Source organism: Pungitius pungitius, chromosome 15 (genome assembly GCF_949316345.1).
Source record: "Pungitius pungitius chromosome 15, fPunPun2.1, whole genome shotgun sequence".
NCBI classification, from domain to species: domain Eukaryota; kingdom Metazoa; phylum Chordata; class Actinopteri; order Perciformes; family Gasterosteidae; genus Pungitius; species Pungitius pungitius.
Genome location: NC_084914.1, coordinates 8,221,395 through 8,249,276, shown reverse-complemented (window position 1 = coordinate 8,249,276; position 27,882 = coordinate 8,221,395). Strand labels below are relative to the sequence as shown.

Here is a 27,882-nt window from a genome sequence, read left to right as displayed (position 1 = left end):
CCACTGCAGCCTGCAAAGCTGGAGACGCTTCAAATGTTTAATGGTAAACAGGAGGAAACGTCTCACTGCTGACATTGTGTCAGATCTCAGATGCCACGGGAAATAACAATTCACACGTTTTAAGGATGTGGCAGAGCTTCATTAAAAGCCGGGGACACTACAATAGAGTAGATGGTGAGGAATTTCTACATGTCTTTTGTATTTTGTTTTTGCATTTGTCTGCTATTTACCTTCAAAGCTTTGACACAGATGATAGAAGCCAGGCTTTGTGAGTTGCCCAGGGGAATAACACACAGCGTCTGCTGTCGGTAAACTGCACTTTTCGATCTCAGTGCTTCACAAGACCTTTTGTGTTGACCATGTGTGTGTGTGTGTGTGTGTGTGTGCGTACATCTTGCGAGAACAGCAGAGATGATTAGAGAACATGGAGAGAACACGACATTACCAGTGCTCCCTCTACAGCTGCTGTCTGAGCAGCGTGGCCCCCCCCCCGCCCCCTCTTCAGCAGAACAGCTCCTTTGCAGTCAATAAATACAGAAGGTGACAGCTTCTCTCATCTGCACCGGAATGGAAAGAGACCCGGTTCTGTGTCCTGGGTGACAGATTAAAGCCAAACAACACTGACATTTGGTGCAAAGCCAGATTAACTTTGGCTCCTTGAAGCCTCTCCAGCAGCGACACAGACTGAAATCCCGGGAATAGTCCTGTGGTCTCGCTAATTGGCGACCAGCCTTTGATTAGACTTAAATCTTAATGAGTCCACCCAAAGCTGCTGTGATATTCCAACTGAGGAGGTAAAACACACTTGCTATTCCGTCTTTTCATCGGTCGGGAGACCCGGAATTTAGCCTCGTGAACCCGCCAAGAAATCAAAGAGAATACCAGAGATCTGTTTAATAATTTATTTGCATATGATTATCGTAAAAATACTGAAAGAGAAATGCTTATTTTTTGTTGTAGTTTTCTTGAGTTTTTTTTCTTCTTTTTTTTTACAATCTAATACACCTTTAATTGCACAGGAAAAAGTCTGTCCTAACAGACACACAGTTTCTTCTTTCTTGGTGACATATAGTTTCAGATATGTAATGACCATTTAAACGGCAATTTCTCCAATTGTTTGCTCCTTTACAATAACCAAACAAGCATATAAACGATCAGGTCATCAGGTCAGATGGCTGTAAATACTGAGCTGGCTGGTCAGATAGAAATATAGTATTATATACAGGCAGTGGTTTTAGATAGGAACTGCACTGACAGCTTGCTGAAGAAAACACATTTCAGAAGAAATAAACCAATGAGTGATTTGTTCTACATTAGTGTTTGTAGGTCAGGTCAATATTAAGTCACAAAGATATAAACTGGATATTGAACTTTTTAATTCCCACTGATCTGCAACACATTAGCCAAATTAAAATATACAACACAGCACTACCACAGGCGCTTATTCTGTCTGAGCAGAACATTTCACTTCTTAGTTTCACTCATTCATGTCTGTCTGGTTTGTGAAAAAACAAGCATTGTAATAAAAAAGTTAAGCCCCGGTGCTCCTTTAAAAAAAAAAAAAAAACACCTCTTTGCAATAATACGTAATAACTTAGCATTCAGACAATGCATATATGAATCAAATAAGATTAGGAAAACCTGGACGTTAAAGTCCACACAGCAAAATGCCACCAAAGCAACAGTTAATGTGGAACTTATTTGTACTTTTCTCATGAAGAAGTTTCCACTTTGGCATGCACATGACGTGTCCCGCATAGTGTCAGTTGCGTCTCTCCTCGGACAGAAAGACGGCGTGAAGACTCGGATGCTTTGTACAGATTTGTGACATGTATATCCCCCAGTACATGTGGAAGACAGTATTTAAGAGGAAGCAGATGAAAAGTGTGTTTTGTTGTTTTCCAAAAAAAAGAGAAGCATAATAAAAAAAGAAAAAAAAGAAGAAAAAAAGGTTGATTGTGTGATTGTATTGATGGTCTACAGATGAGAGTTAGTTTAAAGCTTTGTTTTGCTTTATCTTGGCACTGTTGTATCATCTAGGCATTGATTCCCATCATCTGTGTGAGCTCTCCGGTCCTCAGTCTGAGGGGAATGAGAAGAAAGGACTGATTCCCAACCAGCAGAAAACACATGCAGACATGCAAACACAACCTGAGAGGGGGCAACAGGAAGTTTGGCTTTTATGTCAATAGTCACAAAACCACGTGTCAAGTAATGAACACACACACACACCCACACACACACACTGCAATGGACAGTTCTCTTTAAATGGACATTAAATCTCCAGTCGGAAAGAAATCTCCAAAACGGTCCTCTTTCTCCCTCTGTAGCTTCTTTTCTTTTCTTCTTCTTCTATTTTACAACACGCTCTTCATATCAGAGTTTTTTTAGGTAGTTTTTATTCCTTCTACATCCTCCCGTTTGCAGACGCTCAAACTCTGATGGGGAGAGTTTGGCTCATCTGTTGCCGAACTATTTCCTCGCTGCTCTCCGGACTCTTCCTGTTGTGTCCCGGCAGCGTCCCTCCGAGCCGCAGCAGGTCCCTGCCAACACACAGCCGCACAGGTCAGTAGCAGGTTCACAGCCACTTCAAACAATAGATACGATCATTAGGACTCCGCTAAGTGCTGCTGGATGTAGGTATTATCCATCCTAGGGTCGGCTAAATTCTGCATCGTACATATGCACCTGAGATTTCACAGTTCTAAAAGTACACCATCAAGAGACACGCTCAAATCCTGCTGATCTAGACAGCCATAAAAAAAATAAAAAAAAGTCCATCTCCAAATGCCCAGCCCAATCTACACATCAGCTTTAATAAAAACTCAACATATTTCTTTGCTATCTTGGAAAAAGTGCTGCAGCCCCTCTGTGTCCTTTGTTGCTCGGCCGGTGTCCTTGTTTTTAAGGCCCTCGACGCTGAAGATGCTCTACAGATAGCGCTGCGTCTCATATCCTCTCTCTCCCTCAGTTATCTGCACCCAGCATCATTGAGCAGCCAATGGCAGGTGAGCAGGAGACGCACACTCAAACACGCTCTGACAACATGATCCTTTCTCTCCCCTCCTGCTCCGCCGTCTATCTGTCTTGCTGTTGCATACAGATGAGGCCATAAATTAATCATTGGCGTGTCATCTACACACAGGGACACGTAGCATAACATGCACACGCGCATGCGCACAGGCACACAAACACAAACACTCACACGCACGCACGCACGCGCACGCATCGCCCTCCCCTGATGCATTAAAAAGCTCATTAGCAACCTAATTAAACACATTCCTCTCTTTTAGCTTCTCCTCAATCTCCCTTATTACTCACACTTCATCACCTCCTGCTTTTCCACATCAGCAGCTCAGGCTGCTGTCGTTCCTATCACCAAACTTCCAGCATCCAGCCAAGGAAAGGGGGAATTAAACTGAGGTCAGCCATTACATTTCCACACACAATTAGCTCCACTGAGCCCAAATCCTGGCATAGGAACCGCCCTTGGGGCTTTGTGTTAGAGTGAGACTGCGAGCCAAGGAGCTGGCACATAACCTGAATACTGTATGTATGAATTCTGCCTTTTGTGGCTATCGCAAACAGGAAACTATAATGTAGTCAGAGCCAGAGTTGCGCTTGATTTATTATACATTACTCCAGAGCTGAGGATCTAAGATCTAAACCAGCCCTAATTATATAATTGACTGGATGCCAGGCTAACAAAATTCAGAACAAAGGCATCAGTAAAAATGGCTGGAACTTTTGAAGTCACGGCGCTGAGAGTTAAAAAACAACTTGTCACCACGAGGATGGCTACCTATGAATAAGTCAACATCTCAAACTTCCAAGGGAATCGTCAAGAGAAAAAGAGCCCGACGCCTGTCTTAGAGTAATAGCCTCAAAGCTCAAAGAAATATCAACTGAAAACATGAAACACACCAAACCCAACAAGCATGAACCTTCGTTTGCCTCTCTTTAGAATAGCCACATATGTATATTTTTTACTCTGACATCTTATTCCGACGACCGGGAGCCACAGCACCGCTCCTCCCTGCGCTGATAAGTCTTCACCCGGCACTTCACGCCCGCCAGATACGTGGCACGATTTCACACAAGGTGAAAGAGAGAGAATTGCATGCACCTGTTCTGTCTTTGCACTGTTCAACTGAGGTCTGCTAAAGTCAGCCAACACCGCGGCAAACTACAAATCCAACATTGCAAACTTAACAATAAAAGTTCCCGTAAATATTTTGCCAAATATTTCTATGACTGACATTCTCTGGTTGCCGTTTCTATTCTTCAGAACGCTCAGCAGAAAGATATCTCTTTGGTAAAAAACCCTATACGTAGTCTTTTTTTTTATGCAGCAATTTAGAAAAAAAATTCAGCAAGCTCAGCAGAAAAGTTTCACAGTTTAACAGTGAAGCGCTTTGCTGTTTGTTGACGGAGCGAGGGAGAGATTTAGAACAAGACTTCCGTTTCAAAGGTTCTCTCCGTTCCCTTCAAAGTAAGAAAATCCACTCGACCAAACAAAGCCGAAGGCATAAACCACAAATAGACTCTATTGAAGAAGAGTCTGCGTGTGGTGGACTCACCCTGAGTAGGTGCTGGTCACCACCTTTAGGCTGGCGGCGTTGCGGAGCAACTTGTCCAGGGTGCTGACGATGCGGGAGAACTTAGGCCTCAGGTTCCTCTCCTTCATCCAGCACTCGAGCATCAGCTGGTGCAGCACCATGGGGCAGTCCATGGGCGGGGGCAGCCGGTAGTCCTGCTCCACTGCCGTCATCACCTGAAGGACAGGAAGGCATTCTTAAAAGTCTCAAAATGCTAAGATGAACGTGCTAACAAGCTCGCAGTAACTGTGTTCTTCTTCCTCATGTATCCTGTTAACATTCACAGCTTAACTTAATGTTTGTGAGTAAGGTTATTAGAATCATCAGAATTATTAGAGCGTATCTTCTTATTGCGAACCGGAAAGTTGTAACAATTCGTCCTGTGGGGACCATGAATATCAACATTTTGTGATATTTTAAGATTTAACCAAAAAGCGTCGACTGACATTGCAGTAAAACACAAATGATTTAGTTTCATGTGGTGCTTTGACAACAGAGTTTGGTTCTGACTCATTTATGTTATGATCACTCTGTTTGGCTCTTTTATAAATGTGGTGGAAGAATAAAACCCAGTTACTGTATTATGTCCTACATTAGACAGTTCCTCAGCACATGCTTTCACACATTACAATCTTCCTTTCAGCATCTCCATAAAACTCTAAACACTGTGTTCTCAAGTATTCTCAAAGTTGTCACTTCAAAACTGTCATGACTGATAGGAGAGACAATAAGCGGAGGATAAAGACGTTCACCCATTGATTGGATTTTGCCTAGCAACCACAGTTCCCTCCATAAGCTCTGTATGGGTTTCGAACCCCCCACAACAATAAAAAAAAGCCATTTGGGAACAATAAAACATTTCTCCAGCACCTCCCTTCTCCTGCTGCTTGTCCTTTGATTTTTATGTTGTGCTTCTAGCTGGCGAGTATTTCTGTTTATACCTCGCATTTGTTGACTCTGTTGCTTATTGAGCGATGACTGTGGCACAAAGGCTATTGGGAACAATAGAGGGCCTCCACTTTGATGCTTTCATTACTGCATGTGGGCTTTGTTATGAAAGTTATACATGCATTACTGGCATTTTTCCTTTCACCCCCCTTTTTCTTTCTTTTTTTTGTTGCTTCATTGCTATCATTACTGTCTTTTTAAAGCCCAACACAGCAGACATTCCCAGGAGAATAAAGTGGAGGTGTACACATGCTTCAGTACTTTGTTCAGGGAGGAGGAACCAAGAGATTTCTCTTTCTTTCCTCAGAGCTCACTGGTGTAGTAACAATGTCTGTGCGGTGCTGATAGCCTACAGGTAACAACGCACATAACAAAATAAATAAATAAAAGGCTTTTCCCGAGTTCTCCTTTGTGTATGTGAGCGAGGCTTTGCAGTATGGATTTGTAGAGGGTGGGCAGGCTGGGGCTGTAAATAAGGTGGTAAAAAAGACTAGAACACAAACACACAGCAGCAACAGCAACTGCAATGCGTAGATAAAGCCAGCAGAACAGGCCCAGGTCCAAAGGGCCACGCTGAACTTACAAGACACTGAATATATATTTAGTCTATATATATTTATTGTAATATGAGACTCAGCTGACTTACATCCTGGTTGCTCATGTCCCAGTATGGCCTCTCTCCGTAGGACACCACCTCCCACATGGCGATGCCGTAACTCCACACGTCACTGGAAGAGGTGAACTTCCTGAATGCGATGGCCTCCGGTGCCGTCCAGCGGATGGGAATCTTCCCCCCCTGCTCACACGGGCATCAACACAGTCAATTTACACCTGAACAGTCAAAGAAGTGAGGGGAATCAAATGAGCGAGCTGAATTTAACATGCACAGTAACACGGACCAGGGAGCTTGTGTAAGTGGGGTCGGCAGAAGTGTCGTCCAGAAAGCGCGACAGGCCAAAGTCGGAGACCTTGCAGACCAAGTTGCTGTTGACCAGGATATTCCGAGCGGCGAGGTCCCGGTGGACGTAGTTCATGTCTGACAGGTACTTCATCCCTGCAGCGATGCCCCGCAGCATCCCGACCAGCTGTGTCATCGTGAAGCGCCCGTCGTTCAGCTGCAGGCAGGTGGAGGGGGACGGGGGACGGGGGGAGAGCAGGGGGGGGAGGCGGTTAATGGACAAGTAGCAGAAACAGGGAATGAAAAAAAAAAAAAAAGACAACGAGAAGCAAGGGTGTGTTGAAATGCGGGGGGAGAGACGGGGAGGGGGGAGCGCGGGAGACGAGGCGGAGGAGAAAGCACCAGAGAAAAGCAATCAGTCACCGAGGGGCACACAAACATGACATCCGTCATAGTGCTTCACGGCTGCTCCTGACACTCAGTGATGGCTGACCTTTTCACGCATGCCGTCCGATTACCTGATTAATTAAGACTTTTTAATGTCGTACCAAACAGATTAAAGCTCTATATTGACTCCACTCGAAAACAGAGAGGAAGCTGGAGATGTTAACGCAAAGCTTTGTTTGTGCATTTTTCCCCGTTCGCAAACTTTAAAGTGTAATTGTTGCTTCGACTGCATTCGAATAGCATGTTGCTTGTTTGCCACATTTGAAAGTTCCTGATTTGCAGAGATCTTGAAATGAAAGAAGCATGAAACAAATCTGAGATCAGGGCTTTCAGGGTTTAATTTTCAATTCTCCACGCGTGTGGGCCGTGACACAGTGGGATCCACTCCAGATCGCAACACATCAAGCCCACCTCCAACTCGCCACGGCTCTTGACAACCGATGCGTGTGAATCAAAACGAATCAATTCAACGTCAGTGCACAATCATCTTTTTAAAAAAAAAAATGAATGGATGAAAAAAAAAACAGCGCCGCGAGCACTTCTTTCATGAGCCAAAAATGTAACGCAAGTAGAAAAAGAAAAACAATTTCCGACATAATCAATCCCGCCTAAGACTCCACAGCGAGCGAGAGCACAGAAACACGAGACATGACACGAGAAAACGATCAACATTCGGCTTTGTAGTCGGCACACTCCAGTGAGGTCTGACAGCTGAACCAGCCTGAATGGATGGATGTGTAAACAGCCGTGATTCATAGCAGGCCTTCAGAGCCGTGGTGGCGCTTACATATGTCCGTCTGTGAGGGGCTGTTATTGCTGTATATCTGTAAGGCCTCTACATGTGCATATGTCCTGTGTGTGTGTGTGTGTGTGTGTGCGTGTGTGTGTGTGTCCATGTCGCCGAACACAGCAGAACAAAGTCTCATGTGCGTCACACACACGCATGGGCAGTTTGTGCGAGTTAGCGCCACCGTCTCAGAGCTCCACTGAGTCACTGCAGGCAGCGTGAGGAGGGGGGGGGGGGGTGAGGACAGCGCAGGCCGTGGAGTTTATTGTGTTACTTGAGGGACAGCTGACTGAGAGGAGTGGGTGAGAAGGAGGAAAGAGGCTCCGGCTGGAGATGCAGGTTTTCATTATTGATAAATCATCTTTAAATAATACGAGTCATTATTAATAGTCTAAAGAAATGTCACAAAATGAGTGGTGTCTATTACAATGTTGAAGAGCCCAAGGGGATGTTTCCAATGAAAAAGTAATTGCCAGTTATCTGGAAAAAATGAAAAACATTTGCTTCTGTGAGGATTTCTTTTTTACTGCGCGTTGAAGTAAACAAGTCAGTTTCTTAGTCGAGTCAGGGTCTTATTGACAACTGAGAGAGAAATATTGTTGCAGTTTTTTTAAAGAATTACATTATACAAATGATTGGTTAAACATTTAATACATTTTGAAATATTGCTACCAATATTCAGCATTCAAGACTCATTTATTTATTCTTTATCATATATTCATTCATTTGAGTAATTTTGACAATTTACACTGCGCTTTCTTCAAATAAAGTTATTGGCATTATAAAGGCGTTAAATCACACTATATTATGATATTGTAGAATTTACAAATAAAACACGAATTAAGGATTTTCCCGAAAAAATATTTATATTCTATTAAACACCGATTGCAAGAAACATTTTAAGAAAAATAGGTCTGAAACCAACAGTTGTTTTTTATAATTGATTACTAACAAACATTTTCCAGATTAATTTATCAAGTGATAATTGACCATAAAACTGAAAAAAATGGTTAATATTGTCCAGGCCAAAAAGCCCCCAAATATTATCCTTATTTTAAAAACTGGTTTCGGACCAAACTAGTTCAATTCAAAGTGATACAAAACTAAGAAGATTACTTTTTAATGCGCAATTAATCAATGAATATTCAATTTATTCAATGACAAAAACCGGTGAATGTTGCACCTTCAACGCGGTTGTCAATCACTTCTCTGTTAGGCGTAGATGAGAGAAGAGGCTACTCAGTATTATGTGTTTGTAGCACCAAGTATCAACGGAATCGATTCATATTATTCACATATTTCTATCATGATTTTGCTATTTCATTTAGGTAAAGTTCATTAAAGGTTGATTATGTTTTGTGAAGCAAACCTTTCATCGTTAAAGCTTTGTGTAGACACTACTACTGCTACGATTTAAACAACATCCGGGCCGTGTCTGTCTTTCTGTGTCCATGCAGACAGGAAGGGAGCACAACATACTGAAAATGGTCCTCAGCCTGCATCAAACTACAGATGTGTGTGTGCTGGGCATTAAGCCCACTAACATTACTAGGAAATATCAAACGAGGTGGACAGTCTCAAGGCCGGTCTACATCACGTATTCCTCCTTTATGCAAACAAGCAGCTGTACATCACTTAAAGATAAACTGCTTTTAAGACCAGCAGCGTAGCATCGATTGACCAGACGCATTAAGTAGCCTCCTCGGGCCGAGCAGTTACAGTAAGTAGACGATAGCGCATTTTCAAGAATGTAAATGACATGTAATAGCCCCCCACGCAGCTGCAAATGTACTGTGTGACACCTCGTTCCTTATCCCGCTATTGTTCAGCACTTTGTGTAGGTGGCGGTAGGTCTGAACACGAAAGTCGTATCGGTAATGTATTCTTTTGTACAAAGACTCTCTAATGCACCGAGGCAACCCCGTCCAAAAGGTCTGCTTTGTGACACTTTTCCACCAGGAGTTTTTGCATCAGAAAGCCTGTCAGCATCAGTCAGTCACGTCAAGCTGAGAGGCCGTGCCTGTCTCCAGGCGTTTATATTGCACATTTAATCTCTATCACTCAGCAAGCGAGTGCCTCGGGGCGTTTTAGAGTCAAACGCTCCGGTTACCCGGAGGTGTCGTGAACGACAAACAGAAAGTCGTCTCCCTGACGTCACGAGGTGATCCTCACCCTCAGGAAGGAATCGAGCGCTCCGTTCTCCATGAACTCTGTGATGATGAGGACGGGGCAGCTCCGCGTCAGGACGCCCTCCAGTCGGATCACGTTGGGGTGGTCGAACTGCCCCATGATGGAGGCCTCGGCGAGGAAGTCCCGCCTCTGGCACTCTGTGTAGCCGGCTTTCAGCGTCTTGATCGCCACGACCATCTCCCTGCGTCCGGACTGCTTGAGCCGCCCGCGGCACACCTCCCCAAACTCACCTGGATCGAAAGAACACGGTGGGAGGGGGGGGTGAGGGGAAGAAGGGGGTGAGGGTGATGGTGAAGAGGGGGTTGGGTGAGCAGAGGAAAAGGAGAGGAGGAGTGGAAGGAAATAGGAAGTTGGGGGGGGGGGAAATGCAGGAAGAGGGAACGGTTACTGGTCGGATTCGGGTGTGAAGGAGCTGATTTGAAAGAGTTGAGGGTCGGCTTCAACTGTGGGAGGATTAGAAGAGAGCTGAAGAAAGGACAAGAGGTCAAGGGTCAAAGAGGTTGGGGAGAGAGGGAGTGGCCCACATCGATGGTCTGTGCGACCTTGGAGCGGTGAAGGGAGAAGGAGGACGGGCGAGGAACTTGGGGGTTTTGCATTTGGTTTCTGAAAACAAGTGTTTGTAAGGAAGAGAGACAGAGAGACAGAGAGAAAGGAGGACGGTTCAACCAGCAGGAGTAGATTGTCATTTGAGTTAGGACACAACATGCCGACGGAGAGAGCAAAAAAAGAAAAAAAAACAAGAACTACAGAGAAGATTTTTTACTTTAATCCTTCCCACCCAGCTCTCATGCACACTCTGTGAACACTTTCCCGCCAGAGAGGACTCTGGGGGGCTTGGCGGCGTCCTCCTGCTCAAATGAATGATTAATAAACCCGAAACTTCTCCGTCTTCGCGTACAAAAAGTGCTTTGTTTACCTGCACCGATGACTTCTTCTATTTTCACGCAGGATATGTCTATCTCTTTGGCAAACTCGTGCACGGCATCGTTGGGGTCCTCGTAGGTGAAAGGGTCGATGTACACTTTGACCCCTGGAGAAACTGGACAGAAAAAGTCACATTCTAGTCACACATGCCTCGGTAATATAACTGTTGACTATTTATATCTCTATACACTAGCTGTACAGACACACATATATTATAGTATAGTTGTATATTAAATTAAGGTTAAATTAGAAGCTTAGCAACAAATAGACACAGTCTTCGTCTGAGCAAATAGGGAAATTGTTCCCTGACTTAATCATGTGATCGGATAATTGATTGAATCAGCTGGACCACTGTACTGGCTTGACCCTCCGAAAACACACAGACAAGACATTTCTCGAGCTGAACACAAACTCACTGTATTGCTGCAGTTTCTCGGTGTACTCCAGCTCTGAGCCGCTGCGCTGCTTCCTGTGAACAACCGGAGGACAAACAAGGTCACACTCACATAATCAGTCTTGACCCCTTCCACGGATATCTGACTCAACATCATAATAAAAAGGTTGCTGCAACCCGGTCTTTTTCTCATCTAGAGATCCTTGCTGAAGCCAAAGGATTACAAACCTTTTGAAAGTATGTTAAAAATGTAATGAGCCGCTTTGTTCTCAGTCTGACTGACAAAGTGCAACATGTAGTTCAGGGTGTAAGTAATAAAAATCAAACACTTACTTAAGGCAGACAACGGCGATAACCACCAAGGCAACAATGACCACCAGACCCGCCGAGGCCGAGCCGATGATGAGGGGCAGCTGGTCCTGCACTGACTTTTGAGGGTTACCTGCAGCAAATAGCCAACACGTACACCGACAAGTGAGCAACAGGAGAAACACGCTTCAAGAGATTCAAGGGAGGCCTGCAATGAAAGTATAATGGCTACCAATTAAGGCAGCTATAAAACAAACAAGCTTGAACCCGTAGTAAGAAAAAACTGTGACAGCGGATCATCAAGAACAGAGAGTGACAGGGGGGGGGGGGAGAGGTTGCCCGTACTGTGCAGGCTGGTGCTGAAGTCCATGGGGTTGCTGTAGCGTCCGTATCCGGCGACGGTGCGAGCTCTGACCTGCACCAGGTAGGGCGTGGCGGCCCTCAGGCCTTCCACCTTGGCTGAGCTGTGCTGGGATGTGACGGTGTGGGACATGGCCTGGCCCTGAAGTGAAGCAGAGGGTTAGCATTAAAGCAGCAGAGTACATTTTGTTCTGATGGTAGTCGGTTAGCACTAGTGGTTACTTTTGAAATGAGGACATTGTTGTTATATTACAAGTTGTAAAAGTTGTAGAATTAAGAGGTTGTTGCTGCTGCATCTGGTATGAACCAAAGTGGCTGGTAGCTAATGAATCTTTTATTCCTCTTATCATTTATCATTGTCCTTTAATTGTCAGGTATATAAACACAAAATAAAAAGTTTAATTAAAGAAATAAAAGACACCTTTGTTCAATTACATGGACATGGAAATAGGATACAGGCCTTACTACAGTTTATCTCAATATAGTAAATGACCTTTAATTTCTGACAGCTAATGTTACCATAATGTTACGTTAGCTAACACAGCTTTTCTTCATTTTACTTCATCCTATAATTAATACTTGTAACAAAGGTTACACCAATTTAAAAGCGAGGCTTCAATACACAAATAATAAAAAGACAAAAGCAATAACACTTTAGGATTAAAGACTTATAAATCCATAGTGGCTGAAGTAGCTTATTTTAACATAAGATAAATATTGCTAACTGAAGGTATTGAGTAAGTTTGCCAATGTTTCGGCTTCCATAAAGTCAACCTTCAAAGTCTTCAAACGATGGGCTAATTACTGAACTGCACTCGCTCTATTGGTACATTGTACTTCAATATTGGTCATACATCGGTCCCATATCTACACGGTTTTAACTACCGGATTTAATGAAACTAATACATTTTTATTAGACTGCCTAGCGTAATCTCTGCCAGTAGACATTTTTAAACTTCCCGATCCGATCCGCCCGCACACGATTCAATATTCCATTTATCAGCATCCATAAAAATGCTTCACTCTGCACAAGGCTGGAAAGGAAGATTTTTCGGAGTCATTAAAAAAAAAAGCATTGTGAACCACATCGAGGGCAGAAAAGTCAGCGCTTACCCTCTCGTGGTATTTAATCTCGTAGTCGAGGATGACCCCGTTGGGTTTCTCGGGCGGCAGCCATGACAGGCTGAGAGCGTCAGAGGTGGAGCGCATCAGATGGACGGTGGGCACCGCTGAAGGAGCTGTGGTTTGACCAGAAAGACGACAAAGGCACTGTTAGGTACCAGACTGTTACCTGGGGGGAGGAGGAGGTGTGTGTGGGGAGGGGGGGGGGGGGGATTCCGTTTTGTGACTTACTCAAAGTCACAAACCATCACTGTAAGGTGATCATTATTCAAAAATGCTTCAACCTTAACGGTTTAAGAAAAACGGTACACATTTCACCTGCACGGCTTGGCAGCTTATTGATTTATGAGGCCTGAAAGTGACTCAGTTGATGCTCATTGTCCCGAGTCCATAAACTGCAGCGCGGTGGATTAAGTGCAAGTTAACTGGCAGAGTCATTTCAGCCTGTGAAAGGCGCTGGAGCAGCTTGGTGGATGATGACGGTGCAAATATTGAGTAGAAATGTTGAAAGGTGACATTGTCGGTGATGTAACGTCAGACGCCTGGGTGACAGAGTGCCGAATGCTGACAGTGAAGATACAAAGCGCAGCCTACTTAACCTTTTATCCTCCTCAGCGGTACCTCCCTCAGCAAAGCGCCTGGGAGCCTGTCGCTCCCCCTGAGCATGTGCAACAATGTTTACTGTTGCTGTTGATACTGCTCTGGAAACTAGAGCTCATTAGACAGTCGTTGACATTGACTGAACTTAGGATCCACTCGCACGCCTGTTTCCTCCTGATGTTAAGTGGTATTGATCGCAAACTGTGCGCACGCCCCGCGCCGTTTGATGGATCCTTGCTCCACTCACCGGCTTGGTTGGTGGTGATGTTGACCGTGGAGTAGCTGGGGGAGGTGGGGTTCTTCGCGGAGACCCCGTTGACGGCCTGCACCTCGAAGCTGTAGCGGGTGTGAGCCTGCAGGTTTCGCACCACCACCTTCCTGGGCCTCAGCCCCAGCCTGCGGGGGGCGATGTCCACGTTGTCGTCGCAGCGCGTGCAGGGGCTCCGGTCCCGCAGGCACTTCTTACACACCACGTTGTAGACGAGGTCGCTCCTCCCGCCGGTGTCCTCGGGGTCCTCCCACTCCAAGGACAGCGAAGTCTCGTTCACGCTGGATATAACGTTCTGAGGCGCCGAGGGTATTGCTGCAGGAACACACACACACAACCACACACACAAGCGCGCGCGAGCACACACACGTAGGCGTTTGAGAAGGTGGGCAGGCAGAATGGGAAGAACACACGGTTGAGGCTTTAGTCATGTGCCCTATGCAGGGCTTACATTATCCTCCCTCAATGGGGAGGGACATGTTTTAACGTCTCTGTAAGCAAGCAGCAAAATGAAGAAGTGATGCACAGAAATAGGAAAAGACAGTAATCCTTTTTTTTGTGTAAATTCCTTTTACACAAATAAATGTGTTGCTTTACATGCTCCCGAACAAATATGAAGAAATGAAAAAAAAACAATTGGGCAAGGTCCTGGAACAAATGAATAAATCAACATATTCAGAGACAGGAGGATAAATCCAATACACGTAAGCAGAACAGCCCTGTTCATCGCTAAGTAATGTCGCTTTGTGAAAAGCACGATCCTATAGAGCTCAACGCCGTCGCTCAGCAGCCATGCACCGCCCCACCCGGGGCTCGTGGAACTTGGCTAATCCACTCTTGATAGAAATTCATGTTTTGCTACGAGTCCATCCCAAGGCCACCGCGGCTCAATGAGAAGTGCTGCATCTCGAGTGTCCCCAACCTGGAGAAAGTAGGATGACCACAGTGGGAGGGAACAAAGATTGCTTTCATGCTTTTATTCTTTTTACGGTGAAAGAAGAGCAGGGCTCCCCCCCCCCCCCCCATCCCCCCTCGAAGCCTCCAGCAGCAGAGAAGTCTAACCCTATATCTCAAGCGGAAAGAGAGCGAGAGAGAGAGAGAGAGAGAGAGAGAGAGAGGGGGGGGGGGGGGGTCATGAAACAACAGGCCAAGACTGCCTGTCGTCCGAGTTCAGCTCCTCGGCCGGCTCGCCTTGAGCGCCGCTTCCCTTCGCCCTGTCCTCACTAATTAGGCGCACACAGCTCGTCTAATTGGACACCCGTCTAAAACGCACGCTGAGCCCAAGCTGCCGCCCATCGACTGGCCGAGCAGCTCTTGTGCAATGCGGCCGCTTCACCGACACAGAGCAACGGCTGCCTGGCACACGCTCTGACAGCCCGCAGGGACGGAGCTGTCGGGACTGCGTGTTTGTGTGTCTCTGCGTGTTTAGTCGGAGGCGGTGCTGGAGTGTCTGCGCGCGCTGGTCAATGTCAGAGTCCACAGTGTTCCTGTGACGAGAGTCTGGAGAAGACAGCCCTGCGTGTCATTTAACGCGGCTAAAGCCCCCCCCCCCCCCCCCCCCCCGGTCAAGGCACAGCACATGTCGCTCTCCACCAGTACCGCTGCTAGGACTAATCTCAGAGGCCTCTCCATGCAGAACAAGCATGGACGGCACCGGACCAGACTAGTTACCACCCAACGACTGGAACGACTCCTGAGGGAAATGTCTGTCTCTTTAGCTGCTAAACCACCCGTTAGTCCCTCTGCTTTTCTGTACTCTACCATGAGGTTCATCAATACAAGCAATATCTCTTATAATATCACCTTGTTTCCACATTGTCATCCCAGGTTGCTGTCACGAAGGAATCAGATATACCCGCTTTAAAAAATCGTCAGTATTCTGTTGTATTTTCTTTCATTTGTTAGTTTTATTCTGGAGCTTAGCACAAATAATTTCGCCGCACGTAGTGCTTATGAGTGTGTACGTGAGAATAATATGTGAACAAACACCCCGGATATGTCAGCGGATATTATGATAAATGCACCTCGGCGCCGATGATTCAAGTTTTTCTTTCACAGGGCATCAGAGCACGACTTACTGGTGCAGGCAGAGTCCGGCGGGTCGCTGTCAGCGCGGTAGAAACCACTCTGGCAGGGACAGATATTGGCTCCTCGTGCGCTGGTGCGACTGTTGGATGGGCAGGGAGTACAGGATCCCTCCCCGAATTTGGATTTGAAGGTCCCAGGGATGCAAGCTGGGATGGGCGGCAGAGAAAAACAAAAACATCAATAAGAACAAAACAAAACAAAAGCATTCTGTGCTTGTCATTCATCTAAAAGAAAAGCAGCTGTCACATCTGTCACAGAACAAGCACGCCGCCTGTGAAGTACCTGCAAAGCTCCATATTTATGCAGGAAATGCTGATAGGTAGGCGAGAGAGGGCTGAGCGCGTAAGTATGAGGTCTTATCTGTCTATTTGCACGTGCTCTTTCATTTTCACTATCTACCAGGGGACATTAATCTCCCCAAAAAGAGAGAGTCGGGATGACAGCCAAGTTTCATGTTGAAGAGGAGGAAGAGGACGATGGAGATGAAGATAGACTGCTGAAAGGAGATTTCTGTTGTCAGACAAACAGGGATGGAGAATGCTTCTGAGAGAAGGGATACACCCTAAACCCATCAATCAATGTCTGTGGTGTCTTCAGCCTTCCAAACCGAACCGATGAATACAAACAAGGCCTCCACACGCATGCACAAGAGCGCCACAATGATCTGGTAAATCGATTCAAGCGAAGGGACCAGAATCGTACGAGACCTAAATTAGCCGAGGCGAGTTATCAGAAAAATATACAAAATGCGGTAATCTTAGAAGATGTGTGCAAGCGATTCATTTAAATTCCAAAGTGTCATGCTGAAGGTTGGCTGATATCGAGTCTTAAGGATAAACCGGCGTAAGCCCACACTAAAAAAGGATTCAGATAAAGGGGATTAGCAGCAAAAGGTCTGGATTTATCAGCCCCCAGAGCCCCACATTTTACTGTTTGCAACATTCCTGACTGGTGGAGTAAAAGTGGGATCTCTGGAAAACATCTGTCCTCTCAGCGTGAGGGCTCGTGAAACTCAGCCGGTGAGAAAGAGTGTGATTAACTAGTTAGCCTAAGTGGTCTTTCAGTTTGAACTCAAGTTCCAGCCTAATTCCAAACAATGGCACTTTTAGAAGAACCAGGGCAGCTAATGGCCTCGCATTGTGGCTCCAGAACCGTGCAATAAAAAGCCCCCAAAAAGATAAGATGAAAACCTACTTATTTTTTCTCTCATAATTCACCTTAAGGCTCTACATTCTCCGGTCTGATTTATTTTTCTCCCATTACACAGTGCCTCATCATTTTCTTTTATTTGTTTGTTTTCCTCGCCTCTTTTCGAGGGGGTGCTGAATCACCTCGCCGCCTTGCTTCAATCCATTAACCTCTTTGGAGGGCAAGATGATTCTACCGTTTTGTTTTTTTTTTCCGACACACTAATGTTTTCTTCTCCCTCTCCATTGTCTCTCCTCCGCCGTCCTCTCTCCTCTCTCCTCGTGCACTCTGGCGGCCGCACCGAGGTAAGAAACCAAGCGTCCGGGTGATTAATGTTAGCGCGTTGGCTCGCGTTGGTCTGAGCGGTGTTAATGAGCGTGGCCGCCCGTAGATTAACTGAGGGGGGAAATTACAGTCCTTCGTCGCCGCCGCCGGCTGAAGCTCTGGAGGGCTTTCTGTCAGACGTTCGCCGGCAAAGCTTTTAACCTTGAGCCGCCCAAATGGCAACGAATGAGCTCTCCGCCGCATGTTTGACACCATTCCTCACACCGAGGTGTGAGGAGGCTTCACTTGTCTGTCTTTGACTTTCTGCAGCCCCCCCCCGCCCTCCTCCTTTTGGCTGCTGTTACCATCTCATCTTTGGCAATTCACACCTTTTAAGTCACGCCGTCTCGCTTTCCCGGTAAATATCTCTCTTCTCTGGACCTGGGATGCCTTTCCCTTTATTATCTGCATTTCCCCTGCACTGATCCACGCGCTCTCTACTTGCATTCCCGCTATCTTTCTGTCCCTCCCGTCCTGCTCTCGCAATATTTGTATGCTGCTCCTCTCTGCAACACCTCATTAATTCATACTCTCCTCCACCCTCCTTCACCCCCCCCCCTCCCCAGCCCCCTCCCTGCAGAAGCCGCAGAATAAATGCAGAGAAGAGGGCACATACTGAGGTGGTGACTTGCTCAGAGCATATCAAGTCGGTTCGGTTAAACAGGAGTCCAAACGCCTGCTGAGCACACATACCTTGGCACTGGGTGCCGTCCGCAGAAGGTTCGAAGCCGGCGACGCAGGTGCACGAGCCGACGGGGACCATCCACTCGCCGTCCCCGTTGCAGTACAGCTTCAGGGGGACGGACACCTCCATGGCGTTAGTCACACATGCCCCGGGAGCGATCACCAAAGAGGTGGCTTCGGCCCCTGTGGCAGTCTCAGGGAACACAGCGAAATTGGCGATGGTTGTGGAGCACTTCTTAAAGAAAACCCTGACTGAGATGAGGGACATGCAGGCGCCCAAGTCCTGGAAGGCCAGATAGAAACCGGCCTTGGAGAGGGGTCCAAAGCTGCGCACTTTGGTGTTGATCCTGCCGGCCTCCAGCAGAGAGAAACTCTCGTCTGGGGCAATGGTATCCACCTTCACGTAGGGATTCTCCCTCCACAGGGGGCTGGCTTCTGTAGCGGTGTCCCCCTCGGACTCGTAGTAAAAGAGATTAAAGGTTTCTTTGCAGGAGCCGGGGATGTTGGGGATGCTGGCGCAGTCACGGACCGAGAACTTGAGCTCCACGTAGACGCGCAGCACGCCCTTGCGGGGGATGAAGTCCGTCCTGAGCCAGTTGTTCTGGTTGGGCTGTCGGACGTTACACACCTGGTAGGTTCGGATCGGGCTCATGGAGTCATCGTAGCCGCTGACCTCCTCCCACTGTGGAGATAACAGAGACGCACTGTGACAGAAGAAACGATGACAGCGGGGGAAGCAATCTGGACAACTGATGAGGAGGAGAGTAGGTCCGAGAAAACAATTGGACTAAATTGTGTTGATCATCTAATGCTTTTTATTAATGCAGCAGCAGTACTACATGTCATTCAGCAGCTACTGCGCTACAAGCAGAAACTTGTTTATGCAATATGTTGTTAATTAGAATGGAGTACTGTTAAAGGCGGTGCTTCTTAATGCGAAGCATTCAAGCGTAGAGGGCATCCAAAACAGCAAAGTGACGTCTGCTATAAACAGAATGTAAAAATGCAACATAAGCACACGAAACACAGGCATTCCCAGTGTGGCTGTGTGCATGTGGCCTGTGAGGAATAATTTGCAGCTAAAATGCATCTAATTAAATGAATCATTCCGAAAATTTCAATCATTACGGACTATTACATTTTTTTCACATTAAACACATTTCATGCATCAAGGCCATTTGACTACCTGTACGGCTGCTGATCATGTGTTGTAGTTAGACCTTTTTTTTAATTGTAGACACACACCTTTATGTGCAGTGTTCGTAACTAAAACCGCTGCAGTGCAATCAAAAAAAGTCTCCAGAGAAGATCGGGTTTCTATCTCATATAAATATATTATCTGTGCCAAGAGAGATGAAATCATAACATTGACACTTTATATGAAAACGTCTCCAAAAATCTATAATGCAAACAGTGAGTTATTTATTAAACTAGTCATCTAAATGCAATGCTGTCAGGGTGATTGCGTGGTGGCAGCCCTCCTGGGAACTTAAAATATATATAGATATATGTTTATAATATAAAACCACCTGAGAGCAGATATTTGCCCCTGCTGTGGTTAATATACCAGGTAGACTGATTTTTAAATAATGTAACTTTGAAAATCACCCCTTCAGGACTGCTATGACATGGACATTAGAATGTGTGTCAGTATAGAAAATATTTAAATCAATGTATAACTTTTCATGTTATTAGCCCTCACTTTGTATATGTACCTAAATCTAAGTAACATCACAGGTTTATGATAAATGGCGTCATTGACCAACTGGTCAATTTAGTCTATTAGGAAATAACCTTGTGGGAAGTCAATCTTTTTTTATTTTTTCCCTAATTCCCTCTTGGACAGAATCCTTCGTTTTCATTACAAATGAGCTCCCCAGAAATTGATTATTTCAACTGCAAGAAAATAATGCATAACTCATCTCACGTCTCTGAGCTCCGGTTGCAATTTATTCCCAAACGATGAGCCCAAGAGTCAGCATTAGATGTCGTAAATCACCAGCAACACGTTGATGCACTACCTGACAAATATGATAATTGCCGGCCCCCGAACGTATGGGCTTGTCAGGCGGGAGGAGAGGGGCTGCCTCGCCAGTCATGACACATGACTTCATGGATGCTGGGACATTCAGAGCCGGCCCTCGTAAGGGGAAAGGAAGGAGGAGGGCTGCCGAAGATCGTTTCCATGGCAACCCACCATTTCCATTGACTGACTTTGCGCTCACGTAGCGAAGACAAATTACACTGGCTGGGAGTGGGGGAGGTCTGTCGGGCTGTTAGCCCCGGGGTCAGACTCATGTTGTTTTATTTTCTCACCATTCCTACGGGGGGTATCAGCTTAAAACTTTAATTTCTACCAGCAATGCGCTCTTGGATCCGTATTATAAAAGACCCAGACACATGCTTTCAATTATCAAGCTCTCGATCCAGGGGAGACGTTCAAGGTAGAGCCAACCTAACAGACCTTACACACTGTGGGGATTAGCTCTGTGTATCTGAAGGTCTGCCATTTATTGTTGCTGTTTGGAGTACTTCATACAGAAAATCTTTTATTTCTCCCACACAACGTGTTTTCCATTTGCGTTTTAGTATCCAGGAAAGCGAACATACTCTGCAAAAACAAAGATATAAAACAGTAGGAGGTGTGCTGTTCAAGGCAGACTGGTCTCTATTAACAAGCAAATGGAACAAATGTTGTTAAAACTATTTAAAAAAAAACAGAAGAAAAAAAACTAACTTGCCCGCTTAGTAACTCACCCCGCTCTCTGGGAACGTTGTCCACGCCAGCTCTGTGGTGGCCCACCGACTGTCAATAAGGGTTTCTGCAAATTAGGAGGAAGAGGAAGGTTGACAGAACGGTAATGATAATGTTATCCGTGCGGGAGGCAGGACAGAATTGTTGCACAGCATTAAGGAGCACACACACACACACACACACACACACACACACACATTCTGCTTGACAAAGGATTAAAGGTAAAACTTCCTCTCCCCCTCTTTCGAAACTTCCACCCACATGCACTCAGATTTTGAAAGCACTGTGACAATAAAGGCATATCTGTGATGCCGCCCAATTAAGGCTTTCTTTCTCTCTCTCTCTCTCTCTCTCTGTGTCCCTGGCACCTGCAAATGTCTTCCTTTCAATATTCATTTGTAGAATTAAGAACAAAGCAGCATCCGAGATGCCTTGGGATGGGAAATATTCCATTAAACTAGCACCGGTTTGCACCCCCCCAAAAACCCCACAGTAAGCATAACACCTCTGAACTGAGTTATCACGTGAAGTGGGCAGAAGTCGTATGGCTCCTTTTTTACGACTTTGCGAGGAGGCGAGAGAATAAACAGCGAGATCAATGAGCGTTGTTGTCAGACCGTCAAATCAGCCGTCACCTGATTGGTGCTCTGAGTTCATTACACCTCCGAAGACCCGACCCGTCTCTCTGGCCTCTCGACACACAGCTGTGGCCGCGTCGACTCCCATTGTTCTGTGGCTGTTAGAGCGTAATTACTGAAACAATTATGCCTTTTTTTTTTTCACGGAGACTCAGCGACACGACGCCTGCTGTGCACCATTTGCTTACAAGGCGTTGATTGTCGTTGCTGAAGGAGGGTGTGAGATGGCAAACAAATAGCATGACCTGTGTGCAAATACGCCGGCACTCTTCCCGAGACACGTGGCTTTGTGCTAAAACCCCGACGTGGCCAGATGTTTGCTTTAAAGGCACTTCCACTACAGTGTTGTCTTTGTCTGTGTCTGTCAATAACAGAAGTAGTGAGATGGCCGGTCCATCTGTAGCTGCCCAGCTCGAGATATGCGCCGAGTTTACAGTCTTCATTAGAGACCACAATGGCTCCTCTTCTTCTAAGAGGATGAGAGATAATGAATAGGGATCTGTGCATGGAACACGAGAGATTACATCTGTTTTAAACCAGTGCATCAGGTGGTCACATTCATACTGCGTTCACAATAAAAGATCAAAAGCAAAAGACTTCTTTGTTCTGACTTTCAATGCAAATGGCCGCAGCTCTGTGTGTAAACGGCGACTAAATTTCACCAGTGCTTTCTGTAATGATGCACGGCCTGATTATGTTCCCCTTTAAAGTAATATTAAGTTTGACGGGTCACTGTCCACCAAACATGTTAATGTTTGCATATGACTCGCAGCTCTCATTTACACATCTTCATATTCCTATGACAACAGGCACAGTTTTTTTTCGAGATCAACAAATGTGTGACCCTGAGAACGGCTCCTTCTATAGAACTGAGCTCCAGCTAATCTGGTGGCATATGAATTAGAGAATGAAGCATCATTGATTTAACGGCCACTAAGTGATGATGCATAAAAAATGAACTAATCACATGAACTGGTAGTGACTTTATAATTTCTTAATGGTGGTTAAGCATGGGATTCATAACCAGAAAACCTCCATGTGCAGAAAGCGGTGTTTTAGGTAGTGAAACATTTTACTAATTACTTCAGTGGTGCTTCAATGTAAAAAGTAATTACGTACAAGTAAGTCGCTGCCTTCTTCTGTGTTGAAAATGGAGATCACCTTTACCTCTGCATTAAAATTGACTAAGCAACAATTATGCCCAAAGAAAATGTGACATTTACTGAACGAACAAAAAGAAAGCGCTCTCACTCCCTTCTAACAGCATTCTGGGGCCTTCCGCGCTTCTGTGCGTGAGGACACGAGCGAGAGTTACGACATTAGAAACGAGACGAGAAACTAATCAGCGGAGGCGGAGGCTGTTATCTCTGCCCGCAGCTCGGCCCCTCTGTGGCACACACAGCTGACTGGATGCTCTCGGCCTACATGCCGCTGATCCAGCGAGGCCCTCGGGAGCCCCGATCCGGAGTCACTCAGCCCCGTCCGACGGAAAGGGGGGGGGGGGGGATGTGAGCGAGATGCACATTGAGATGTCATCTTCGATCCGAGCGTGACCTTTGACCTCACAGTGAAGCAAGAGACGAGCAGAGTTTGGGAGTTTTGAAATCATAGTACCTCCACAGCAACTATTATTGGCCGGCCGGAAAATGGTGGACACTGTGTGTCCCCGAGCTCAACACCTGAGTCCGGCCTCGTGAGTTGCTGGCGATGAATCCGGACATTGTTCACCAACGACCAACTCGCTAAATCTTAGAAAACGGTCATATTGAAAAGAAAAGATCCCATTTGTTCCACAGTTCTCCTCCTCCCTGTTCAATTTACAACGCCTTGGAGGTTCCCTCCCCGTTGTAACTCAAATTTAGAAATCTCCCCCATCTCCCATAAAACTACAGCAGCAGTGGATTCATTCCGCCCCTGGGGTAAGAAAACAATGCTGTAGTGGGAACTTTAGAGCGTCACCACCCGTGGCATTTAACGTTTATTCTTTCCCTTCTTTTTTTTTTTTTTTTTTTTTTCTTGATCGCCTGCCGGAGCCCAAACGCCACACAGCTGCATTCCCAGGGCGCGTTGGGAGAGCTCACACATGCTAATGTTTTATTCACTTTAGAGAGAGCGGGCGCATCATGAAAGGGAGGCCTCGCCTATGTACTACACCGAGTCTCACTGCCAACAAGCAAACATATTAAACATTAACACCATCGTTCATGATCACATGTATGGCTGTGAATAGGTGGAAACTAAGTCCCCGGGTTTCAGCTCCGGGAAGAAACGGTTCGTTTGCGTTAGAGTGCATGTTTCTCTCCATACAATCTCAATGATAACAGTTGAGTGCGCTGCTCAGTTTGACGCTTGATAAGCACTTTCTGAACAAGTCAAGCCGACCTAATTCAATATCTCCTCAGGGCGGCTTGCACCTGCTTTTGCAGCTCAACAAATAATTATTCTTGTTGCTACACACTGATGGAACAGCGGGATAATGTGATTGAAGCTTTCTATCAAAGTAAAAATGCTTGATGCGTTTCATGCAATCCCAAGCAGACACACTGTGGATTAGGCCCAGTTTGTAAAGAGCTTTCCGATTGGTCGTCTATCTATGAGCCTTGAAGTGAGTACAGCCAAGGCTGACTGTGAATGGGGGCGATACAACATAAAAATGCCACAGTCGCTGAGGCTTCCACTGCAGCCCCGATGGTGCGAATTTGAGAGAAGTCATCGCTGTAGCTTTTTCTAAACAAGCGCACACTTTGAAATCCAGCTTGCAGTATCCAAGGGCAAAAACGTGCCAATGGGAAGAAAAAAAACAACTAATTCCACTTTAAATCCATGTGTAGAAATCCACCGAGTAGGCAGCTAAATAAACCACATTAAAACCAAGTGAAAAATACCCATCCCTCTCCCCCCCCCTCATTTAAACCCACCCAGTGATCTGCCCTTCATCTTTATCCTCAGAGGACAAACATTAGTCAACCCTGGAGCTTTGAGTAACAGTTAGTGGTCCGGTTGGGGAAACGGGGCCGATCATCACAGCGTCCGGGCCCACTGGGACTTGGAGGGCTGCTGCCGCTGCATTGATTTACTTGCCGACACCAGAATTGATGAGGGATCAAGCTTGGCTGTGGTCCAGGAGAAGCAGATTGGACAAGGGGGGGTGGGGGGGGGCAGAGAAATGTGGCTCAGAGGAGAGTCGCAGGGTGGTGAGGGTGGGCTTCTCCCCGGAGCAGCGCCCCCCCCCCCCCTCAACCACCGCTGATGGAGAGAGCCTCCGAATGGCGCTGCAGCCATACTTGTTAAGCCATTGACCTTTAATTCACACTACTCATCCAATGTGTTTCACATGCGTGTCCCTAAGGTGCTCCGGAGGCCGAGATTGATCCGCTCTGGTCGGCCCACTTAAGCGTCCGCGGCACTGATTGGTCAACGGCGGGCTTAGAACCTTTACACAGATCACATGAGCAGTGAGACAGCAGAGGAACGCCCCTCGGTACTGTATCGGGCTCTCTGGGGCTGTTTTTTGGGGGGGGGGGTGGGCAGGTGGGCATCCTCGCTCATCTTGTTGGGTGTGACAACAGCAGGGACAATAGCAACAGGGCAGTACTTCAGCCGCAATGGGAACACCGGGATGTCACCACACGCACACACGCGCGCGCACACACACACACACACACACTGGGGGAACGGGGCGTGCTGATACATGTGTAGATTGGATTACAATCGCAGAGCAAATTGATACTCAGCGGATTTAACAGAGCGGATACGCATTATATTAAAGCTTTAATTATCCCAAACGTGAACGGAGTCTTGCTTACATATCGGATTTCAGAATGACTGATATAGTATTTAAATTGGATATCAATCAAGTCATCATATAAAAGACCCTAAATGGGTTTTTTTGTGTTGCTCTTTCGTATTAATGCTCATTTTTTTCGATAACAATGATGTGTTTTGTTGCCAAATTCGACATGCATCCCGACAGTCCATTGTTCATCCACGCAACAAAAGTCGTAAAAGCGTCAACCCACATACCTTCTACAGCCAGCACGGCGGGTACGATGAGGCTGCACAGCCACAGCAAGTAATCCATTGTCACAAAACAGGCTTCTCCCACATGAAGAAAAGGTGCGCGGACTGGACCCTTCGCAGGGATGGAGGCTCTGCAGCTCAGCTTTGTGTTCCTCTCCCAATTCTCATGTCTTCACTTGTGATGAAGGCTCGCGCCGCCCCATTCTGCAGCCCCCCCACCACCACCACCACTCCAAAACCCAAATGATTAAATTTTTTTTTTAAATCGGATTTTTTGTTGTTGTTGCATTCAATCGCGTCTCGATATTTCCTGCGGGCCGGTGGGCGCGGGACGCCGCGGGAGCGCTACACTGCGCCGTGCGCCTGCCTCTCTCTCTTCATCGGACTTTACCGACACCGAACCTGAGCCCGAGGAGGTGGGGGGAGGGGGGGCGTGCCTCTTCTGCTGCTCGGCACTTTTTTGGGGGGGGGGCGCGAGGGGGTGCAGGGTGGAAGCCGTCTCTGTCCAAGGGGGGAATCCGTGTGGACCACTTGGCCCCGCTCCGCCGAGCTGTTGCTTCTCTGTGAGGGACGTGCGTCGGAATGGCATTGACTGGGACAGAGACACAGCGAGGGGAGGGGAAGTGGGTGGGGGGGGGGGGCGTCAAGGCACACGTGAGGAATAGCAAGCTTCCGGTCAAGATTTTTCAAAATAACATCAGTCAGTGTGCTGTGGCTTAGCCTGCCACACGCATCACTTTGTGACAATGTGATGTAACATGTTTCACAACCGACATGTTAATTCACTTCTTCTGGTGGGTTTTAATGCTGGTGCTGTTCATCTTTTTTTGTATCGTTAGCATATTAATGCTTTTTTTTGTTTATTTATGCATCTATTTCATTATTAATTCAGCACGTTTTGGGGAAATCTGCCATTCCTTATAATTTTGCATTTCTATGTTTGATGTTAAGGCTATTTTATATTTATTTATACACCATAGGACTACATTAGTATTCTCTGCACTTTCCATCGTCTACCCTCAGTCGTCGGACATGCTCCAGTTTCTAACATCACATCACATCTGGTACAGCTGCGGCCACTGCTGTCATTCATTAATCATTTCCCTGCATTACATGATTATATATTTTAAACGTGAACCTCTTCAATAAAAGTATTACATTACGTTTCTCCTCGTACCTCAAAACAAAATGAATTCAAGTGTGGCGTGCAAGGTGAGTCACGCAGGTTAACGCAGCCGTTGTGCTTCGTCACCGGACATAATGACATCATCCTAACCAGTGATGTCATAGCAGCTTTGAAATCACCTGTCACTGCTCTGACATCACCTCTGACGAGCCCCGTTGATCTTTTATTATTTCACGTGATTTTCTTACGCATTTATTGTGAAGTAGAAAGTGCTACTGTTCCGGGTTTCTTCTGGCTACGTCTGCGGCGAATGACTGTGCGGGCAGGGAGGGGGGTGGGTGGGGGGGGGTCGTGGAGAACGAGGAGGTGGGAGGAGAAGCAGGAGGATCAGGCTGGTTGGTTGTCGCCCTGCACGCCGCCGCGTAAAAGTGTTCGATTCCGGCTTCGTAGGGACTCGGGTCGCGGTTGGATGTGCGCTCCGGTAACCACGGAGAGACAGCGCCTCCCGCGGGTTATTGACAGGCTTTTTTAGGCTGAGAGCCCACTTCATAATACACTGTGATCCGAGTTTAAGCACATAAAGTCCAAATGACCGTGTCGAACAACTGACGCAATCATCCCCGTGGATATGTTTATATTTCACTCTTGTATGTAGACTTGTTGACCGATATCAAGTACACTGAAAACATGTACTGCTTGACCATTTTAAGTAGGTCTCTTTTGCCCTTGTTATGAAAGAAGATATAGTTTGACGTTATATCTTCAGTAAAAAGACCTTGGTGTCCTCATTAGTTCATGTCATCCTTTGACCTTTTGTGGTCTATGCATTGGAGTCTCCTTTTTTAGGTCCCTTTCCACCACACCCACCCGGCCCTTTTGTCCCTTTAGGTTCCAGCAGAGAAGGAGAGAGGGAGTGTGGTGGTTGGCAGAATAATAGCTGCACGGGGACAAGGCTCCCCTTCACACTGCTAATTCATCCCTCTGTGGCCCCCCACACCCGCAGCTTCAATCCCCTCCTACTGCCCCCCCCCCCCCCCACCCCGATGGAGGAACACACACATACAAAGTGTTGCCCCCAAAGTCCCTCTGCTACAGGCTCAAGATCCCCCATTTAATCCAACTCCACACACACACACACACACACATCCAAGCAGCAGCTCCCCAATCACCTCCACCCCAAAGTTTCTTTTGTCCCGCGGGCTTTGTGCACTAAT

At 46.5% G+C, this 27,882-nt stretch overlaps 1 protein-coding gene across 1 annotated transcript; it reads right to left on the bottom strand.

The window, feature by feature from the left end:
• Positions 1-888: 888 nt before the first annotated feature.
• Positions 889-26,111, bottom strand: ephb3a (eph receptor B3a). Its single transcript, XM_037458668.2, has 15 exons — positions 25,546-26,111; positions 20,887-20,951; positions 18,139-18,811; positions 15,924-16,079; positions 13,825-14,160; positions 12,969-13,093; positions 11,841-11,997; positions 11,520-11,628; positions 11,209-11,261; positions 10,785-10,907; positions 9,851-10,098; positions 6,446-6,661; positions 6,193-6,342; positions 4,581-4,774; positions 889-2,543 (listed from the first exon to the last, which is right to left on the bottom strand). Exons 1-15 carry the CDS (start codon positions 25,601-25,603, stop codon positions 2,432-2,434), a joined length of 2,775 nt encoding a protein of 924 aa, XP_037314565.1. The 5' UTR covers positions 25,604-26,111; the 3' UTR covers positions 889-2,431.
• Between the last annotated feature and the right edge of the window lie 1,771 nt (positions 26,112-27,882).